The sequence below is a fragment of the Megalops cyprinoides genome, chromosome 15 (assembly GCF_013368585.1).
Source record: "Megalops cyprinoides isolate fMegCyp1 chromosome 15, fMegCyp1.pri, whole genome shotgun sequence".
NCBI classification, from domain to species: Eukaryota; Metazoa; Chordata; class Actinopteri; order Elopiformes; family Megalopidae; genus Megalops; species Megalops cyprinoides.
The window spans coordinates 16,531,520-16,539,906 of record NC_050597.1 but is presented as its reverse complement, the minus strand read 5'-3'; the positions used below and the strand labels follow the sequence as shown (position 1 = coordinate 16,539,906).

The 8,387-nt window shown below is 36.2% G+C and overlaps 1 protein-coding gene across 1 annotated transcript; it reads left to right on the top strand.

Annotated features, from left to right (window-relative positions):
* Positions 1-258: 258 nt before the first annotated feature.
* On the top strand, positions 259-7,858 carry mpc1 (mitochondrial pyruvate carrier 1). Its single transcript, XM_036547352.1, has 5 exons — positions 259-551; positions 2,287-2,290; positions 4,169-4,265; positions 5,471-5,603; positions 7,450-7,858. Exons 1-5 carry the CDS (start codon positions 481-483, stop codon positions 7,469-7,471), a joined length of 327 nt encoding a protein of 108 aa, XP_036403245.1. The 5' UTR covers positions 259-480; the 3' UTR covers positions 7,472-7,858.
* The last annotated feature ends 529 nt before the right edge of the window (positions 7,859-8,387 follow it).

The following is an 8,387-nucleotide window of genomic DNA, read 5'->3' as shown; positions in this document are numbered from 1 at the left end:
AACTTAACGTCATCGCTGGAACAATCCCAGTACAGCAGTTGAATACCATGTTATTTGGAGTGCCCTTCAAACTCGAATAATTATTGGCTTACTCCAAACCAATAAAATGTCAGTATGAAAACCTCCCTCTGACCAAATTGCTTGTCGTTAGGTTGGACGTGGCTGATCCTAGATCAGCCTAAGGGGGCAAAACTATCGAGACATTCAGGCCCCCACCGCGCTTCCTTCAACATAGCTGACTCAGGGTCAGCATTTGGGGAAAGTAGCTGGCGGTTCACAAAAGAACTACAGAAAAAATAATATACCGCATACCAACGGCCAATGGAAGCTGGGTCCTCTGTGTGTTCGACGACAAGTGTTGCGACAATGTCGTGAATAGCGACGCGACGACAAAAGTAAAGACCTCTGTGTGTTTAAAGCAAAGGAGGTGATTGCACCGTACACTTATCCTTACGTTCCCCAGCCCTTCGATTCTGAACAATGGCAGGCACTTTGGCTCGTAAAGCGGTTGACCATCTCCGAAGCAAGGAGTTTAGAGATTATTTGATGAGGTATGTGAAATTTTGCAAGAGGCTAGTTAGTGCGCTGTTCACATAGTAACTTAGAGTATACCTTATATGGATCAGCACATACAGCGGATTCGTTGGGTAGCTAACTAGGTTCCGACAGCATCTGCTGCTGTGTAGTTAAATGACAGCTATACCTTACATTGAAATGAAATGTTGATTTATTAGTGGGTGGTTATTCTATGGTTTAGAATGACGATGTGTTTACATCTCGGATACTGTTTCCACCAGCGATTTACACCTGCTTTCGAAATTTGAGATGAGCTGATTTAAAGGGCGCGTACACTACGGAAAGCTAATACTGCGCGTTCTCACAAAATAACTACAGGCTAGTTATCCATGTATCTGGTACGGTTACTCTCCAGTCCGTTGTTTGACCCCTTTGTTAATTCTTAGCCAGGTATCTAGATCCACATTTGCATTTAATTATATGTAACGTTAAATCTGCTTGAAGTAATTGTTTTGCTTTTTTGTATATAAAATCGCATTGCCCATAATAATGAATCTGTAGAACTGTTGTGTTCTGCATCAGCAATTACATTGTAAGTTAGTTCGTTAGCTATTTCTGCGTTGCCACTACACAGTTGTTCAGAATAAATATAAAAAGTCTCTCTTTTTTCATCTCAATGGTGCATATACCAACCTTAAAGAAAAAAAATAATAAAGAGTTGTACGGAAACAGTTGATTTTACATGAAATGCTGGTGTTCAACTGTACAAATCATCTCTAACGTTAGGAATTTTTATGTTTAGTGGTGGGTTCAGTTGTCTCAGCCAAAAGTTCAAATCTAGCGTGCATTTTAGACACACTGCAATTACAGAGCTTTGTGGTTTTTCTCTTTTCTGCTATCATAAAATATCAAGATCAAGTGTTTTTCCAGTTTATGTGAAGCGTTAATATGCAGACCTTTGCATTGTGTCACATGCTTGAGCAATAAAACAGCCATTGTTGCAGCAACAACATTCACTTCACTCCGCGGAGGAAGATCAATTGTAGTTTATGAACAGTCCGTGTAGTGTGAAGTTTAATGTCAACATTTCGTGAAACTAGCTGGCGATTAATACTGTTGGGCTAAAAATTATAGCTATAATAACACAAGGAGGTGGGGGATGTCACAGCGTTCGCCATGCGAAAAAATGCATTTATGTGCATCTACATTAAAATCTACAGTTAAGGCTATAAAAATACACTATTCCTCTGCAAGGAGTGTTGCATGCCAGTTTGCTTACCTTTGTGCAGTCTTTGTATATTATAATTGTTTTATCGTGAATGTAAATAACTGATTATGTTTAAATCCCCTCTATAACCAACATAACAGCCTATAACTATTGTAGTTCTGCACCTGTAAGAAATTGCTCTATGATGTTAACGCAAACGTGAACTTTATTTACTTAAAAGTAATGTGATTCCTGATTGGCCTCTATCAATGTTTCAATCTGAAAATCTCATTTGTGAAACTGAGCTTATCAGATTGTCGTGCAAAAACCCACGTTTCAAACGTGGAAGTTGTCATTGCTGTTCCAAAGCCATACCTATTGAGAAAGCTCTCTTGCCTGTGCTGCGCTGAGCTATGTCAGTGTATTTATACCGTTTTGTAATTCTGTTTTGTGTCAAGTGTGAATGGGTTTCCTTTTGTCTAACATTTTTCTCTCTTATGGTCGGTCATCTGTCTGTGATCTTCATACCACTGCACATCTTTGAAAAAAACATTCCAATTAAGCACGGTGAGGAAATGGTTGTCTTTTTTCCTTATTATATCTTATAATTGATGCAGCTGGTAACTGTAATTAATGATAAAGGTGGTAATTAATAATAATGATAATAACAGACTTGCTCATAACAAAATTAATTGATGACATGCCACTGTGATGTAATCTGAGATTCTTTCAATTAAATCTTTTTGGAAATAATCCTGTTAGATGTTAATTACCATATTTATTCCTTCCAAAATGACTGTTGTTAAGATATTCTGATGTTGGAAGTGCAAGCAAGTAAAGAAGAGGTTTCTTTTTTAGGCCTACCTTTATTTACAAAGCTGGAATGAATATCAAAGCACTCATGTGATTCTGTTACTGTAGTTTATTATGGTTGGTGAGAAGTACCATAAAAACACCATTTTCAAAAATCCCACTACTAAATCCCAAGCATTTGGAAGAAAATGGAGTGTGTTAACATTACCTCAGACACTGCAAGTGTAAATGTGGATATTTAACACCTTAGGTGTTCACTCTGTTGTGTGTTACACAATTTGTATTTTGCATAAACCTTTTCTGTTAATGGATTCATGCTGAGGGAAGCCACGCTTGTAACCAAACCGGTCTGGCTGACAAGGGTCAGTTGGTTTTCCATTGCAGTGCCCAGGCTGCAGTAGTTGACCCACAGATAACCAGCATTTAATCAGCATAGGCTAATAACACATTAGTGTGCCTGTCATGTTGCTCCCCTTTTCACTTGTACAGGGTAAGGAATTGTGTCTGTGGTTTTTTTCAGCAATAGTGTAACATGGACATTTATTCAGATAATGTTATCAAATGCATGTCAGCTGGCCAGCTAGCAATCAGAATGATTGTTACTGCAGGTCACCTCCTTTTTGGTAATTATGAAATGGAATGGAGTGGGAGTTAATTTTCTGCACACTGTATTTGTGTAAGCCATGCGTCTCTGATGTCAGTGGTGCAGGTCTGACGTAATCCTGGCCTATGTAGGGTTAGTATGTGTGTTCAGCAAACACTTGCCTGCAACACTTGCTTCAAGGATTTATGTTTTGGACAGGACAGCATTCCAGTATCCCCTTTTTACTTCACTTGGTGAGAAAAGTTTCTGGAGAGAGCTCACAAACACTGCTACTGCTTTTTTTCCAACTCAATACAAGAAACAGTTTAGTTACAGATTTGTGTACTAGGCCACATTTAAGTTAAATAATCTACTTTCTATTTGTTGTAGTTTTTGTTTTAACAATAACAAACAGACTACATGTAATAAGAAAAAGAAAACTCATGCTGTACAGTGATGTGAAAAAATTATTAAAATAAACTAGTAGATGTGTTACAGATTAGTACCTGCTGTTACTTTGAGTAGTAAGTGGAAAATCCTACTACACTCCTTTTTATAATTCTGATAAGCTGATGTGGCTTGCATTAATAATCATCTTGACAATTAACTAGCTTCTTGATTTGCATTTAATATTATTTTTAAGTAGCTGTACCATGACAATGGCTAGTGATTTTCATGATTGAAAGGAGCTTGCTAAAAGTGGTCTAAGTGTGGCTAAAATGTAACCGATAGAAGTCATTACTTTACATTTGTGTAAAGCGTGGCCTATAATGAAAGCCAGCTTCATTAGGTCGCTATTAAGGTTATTAAAAATGCTTGATAGCTGAGTTCCCTGAATCATAATATTAGTGTGCATCAACAAAGCAGTACATTTGACCTCCTGAGGTATGATGCAATTGGGATCATTAAAGGCCTAGTATTTCACACTATTAATTGCTATTAATTGCTTTAGCTTTGTTTTAACTCCCAGTTTAAATGTTGTTGTTGATTCAAATATCACAATATTTTAGCTTTAATATACATTTGCTTGTTTTCTTTATGAAATCCAGCACTTCTGGGGACCAGTGGCAAACTGGGGCTTACCAATCGCTGCCATCAGTGACATGAAGAAGAGCCCAGAGATCATCAGTGGGAGGATGACCTTTGGTGAGAGGCTGCAGAGCACATATCGAAACCAGCTGAACTTTACTTGGCTTTACATGTCACATCATCACTTATGTGCCACGGAATAGGTTTTTCATGTACAAAATGTTGCTTCCTAACAGAGCATGGGTTTTCTGGCTTTAATAATGGTTTAATAATAGTATTAATAATGGTCAATTTTTTCATTTATTTAGTACACTTATGATAGGAGGCACTGCCTTTTGTGTGCAATAGCAGGAATATATACATTACTTATTTATACTAATTGTTTCAGAATCATTATGGAACATAAAATTACACAAAGAACTTAAGAATTTAAACCCAGCAGTCTCTGCAAAGATGTAATGCCCAGTGTTAATAGTCCATTTATTGTCAGTGTTTAAAATGAGGTTAAATCCACGAATGAAGTGAAAACCGGTCTGAACTACTGTGTCTCACCCCCAAAACTTTGATGCATCTCGATTTAGGTTTATTATCTAAGACATTTATTTACTGAGAATTTTTGGCAAATTTAAACATGTACCCAAAATATGCAGTATTGAGCCAAAGACAAGAACTTAATAATAATAAAATTAAAATGACTAAAAGTGAGTGCTAATGTGGTTGTTTGTGTGTGAATAGATCCCCCATACAGGTTTGTTTGATAATTGTTTAGTCTCTGTTATGTTCTGTAGTATGAGAACCATGTCTGAATTTCACAAAAAAAGATTCTTTCACTATTGAAATTGAATTTGGATTTATGAATAGGATTTGAATATTATACAAAATAAGCTTTTAGTGCCAAAATGTCAAACTTAATGTTGTTTACCATACGCATTACTCCCGTGACTCTTTTTTGTGCTAATTCCATGGTGTAACAGGAAGCAAATGTAATCAGAAGATAGGTGCATCAGCCTGACTGAGTAACTTGTAGACAATAGAGTGAGTCCCTGGGTGCCAAGAGGTGGAGCAATGAGGGGGCCCATTACTGACCTACTGACACCTATCCTTGGCAGGACAAAGTCAGTTTGCTCCACTGATGTGGGTTCATCACTGGTATTGGCAAATGACATGACTGGTTTCGAGCCCAGGCTGTTAACCTCAGCCTGTACTTGGAGCAAGAATTTTTAATGTCCTAGAAGCTTAAAAGCCCCTCTCTTTTTCCCTTTTTAGATGATGACTTCAGGTTGACACTTTCCCCTGTAATTCTGTTTTGTTTCTTTTCACAGCTCTTACCTGCTATTCGCTTATTTTCATGAGATTTGCCTATAAAGTTCAACCAAGGAACTGGCTTCTCTTTGCCTGCCATTTCACAAATGAAACGGCTCAGCTTATACAAGGTGGAAGACTGATCAAGTACAAGTAAGCTGTTTTCTGTTATTGTACTTCAGTTCATGAATAATGGTACATTCACATTATGTTTTTGTTTGTGGTAGACATGCTAATAGGGTAGAACACAAGAGAGCATGGAATGCCAGAAAAGTTGGTTGGATTCAATTAAAAAAATTAAATTATTATAATGTAAATGATTATACATATAATGCTCAAATATATTAGTTGATTGATCAACTGTGATTGACATGACAACTTCCGTTTTTCATTCCAGATTTCATCAAGCTAAAATCCTAATCACTTTAGTAAATAAATAAAAATACCACAGTTCTCCAGTAGGGGCCAGTGTTTGGTGATTAGGCACAAAATAGATCCACGAGGATCCACGATCCATGAGATAATAGGTTTTCAAATGATATTGCCTGTTGCAAACAAACACTGTTGCAACTAGCTGGAACGTGTCAGTTTTTGCAAAAAGCCAGCCCTGTTTGGAATCATATGCCTGTGCCAGTCTACCCCTCAGGGGCAGTTAAATTGTATCAAAGTTAGGCTGTGAGTCTGGTCACAGCACTGACAATAGGAATTGCTTCAATGGAGTAAGGGCAGGGATATTTGCATGGGAAACATGCACTTGTGAGCAATGTTGAGCAGTTCATTTACAAAAAATAGTAAATTCTAGTTTAATTATTAAATAGAAAAGATCTTGTAGAATTTGGAATTGGAAATGGAATTAAAGGAAAAACAATTAAATTCCATTCTTCGGGGGGGAAAAAATCACAAAAATCAATTGTATTTATGTATGTTATGTCTTCATATGTTCATTTGTTTAATGAATCATGGCATCTTCCTTGTTGACAGGGATATTAGAATGACAGTAGACAAAAATATTGCTTGAAGGGGATAAATTTGATTTCTGTTGACTACTTTGTGTTGATGAGCCTGTGACACTTAACTATTTTCAGTGTCAGGTTGCTGCTAATAAATTAAAGGGAACCTATACCTGTTTTGTGAAGAAATTGTTATATGTCTAAAGTGAATTATTTATTATCTCTAGTAATCAGTTACACTTTTATTGGTAAACATTAACCAGATAATCCTTAACAATTGAAAAAGGGGTAACTGAAGACATTTCTATCAGTTTGTGGTATCTTGAGTGACATAAATCAGTGAATACCATTCATTAATTGCCACGGCAAGCACAAAATGGGAACAGTCAGTTCTGCTGACTGAAAATGTCTGGAATTCAGTTATTTAGGGTCAGATATTTAAAGTCAGACATGATTCAACGTATTATTCTAATGCAACAAAGCTAATAATGTTCGGTTTTAAACCGCCCAGAAATGTATATCCATTGATGATCAAAGAACTGCTTTTATTGCTAATAGCTTAGAAAAGTTAAATGTTAGGGGTATGGCTCAAAACGAAGGGCAATGACAGGGAGGGAAGGCTGTGCTGGGGAGGAGGCTTACCAGGGGACGCAAGTGAAGAAATTGCTGTACAATTGTTTATTTTGGCATGACAATAAAATGTCCTCTGAAGAAAGGGTGGTGGTGGTGGAAAAAAAGTTAAATGTTCAAAGGTCATTGTTAGGTGTTATCTGAGCGCTGGGAGGTGCTATCTTTGCTCCCCGTGACCTAACTGCACATTGAAAAATAAAGATTGAGTAATCTAGAAGAACATGATGGTTATAAACCAGTGTTTGTCTTTTGTCATCTTGTTCTGTCTGATCAATTTGTACCCATCTGAGCCTACTATATTCACAATGACAGAAATTTGTAATAATGTGCAGGAGAGGTTTCACTGTATAGTTTAATATATTGAGTATCTGTAAGAATACACATGTAAAAACTGAGAAAAATTTCCTCTTTTGTTTCAGATTGGAGAAAAAGCTTTCTTAATCAAATGGATGGATGCTGAAGATTACACATAAACAAGTGTCGGTGCCTCTGATTTTCAAACATATGCCTATTTATTATGTTTTTTTTTTTTTTAATGAAACACCAGGTGAACATTTCTACTCCTAAATGATCAAACAGAATATCACTTTTTGATGACTTGACTGTGTAGCTCTTCAGATTGCCTTCATAAATTGTCCATAACACATTTTGCAGATGGTTATGGAATTTTATATGTACATGAATACAGATACTGCAGTTTTTAAAGAGAAGTATTTTGTTATTAAATAACATATACAATGTGACGTTAAGGCAATTATGTTTGTTGGTTAACTGTAATTTATGAGATTAAGTAATCAGAACAACTTGGCAATAAAAGTGACACTGACATTTTTTGTTGAATTTCTTTTTTATATACAAGTTATATAATCACACGATTTTTAACAGTTCGGCTCAACATGATTAGAATAGAACATGGTTTTTTGCTTGTGTTGTATTGTACCTCACTTGTAAGTCACTTTGGATAAAAGTGTCTGCCAAATGAATAAAAGTAAATGTAAATGTACATGGAGTGCAAGAACTTAAGAGTTTCTGGAGTACCAGAAATTAGTAGTGGTCTTTCACAACACAGCTAAACAGTCACTAAGGCTAAAGATGGACCATCATACTATTAATTTCTGGGAATAAAGCCATGTTTTATTCATAAGTACCCATATCCCATACGATTTTGCTTTCTGGTCATGAGTACAGGACACAAGATTACCTCCATGGTTTATGTCACTTACGGGCTTGAGTTGTTGTTATGAAAAATGCAATTTATCATTTATCACGCAATGGTTCATACTTATATTTGTTTTATTTGAAATGTTTAAACACATACAATTCAGTTTTCTATTATCTTCAAAATATTGATATTGTT

What these genes read in the sequence shown, in the direction of transcription:
- mpc1 (XM_036547352.1), top strand. Translation starts at nt 481, where the DNA reads ATGGCAGGCACTTTGGCTCGTAAAGCGGTTGACCATCTCCGAAGCAAG. An exon ending in CAGTGGGAGGATGACCTTTG is followed by an intron (nt 4,266 to 5,470) that starts GTGAGAGGCTGC and finishes TTCTTTTCACAG; the next exon opens with CTCTTACCTGCTATTCGCTT. An exon ending in GGAAGACTGATCAAGTACAA is followed by an intron (nt 5,604 to 7,449) that starts GTAAGCTGTTTT and finishes CTTTTGTTTCAG; the next exon opens with ATTGGAGAAAAAGCTTTCTT.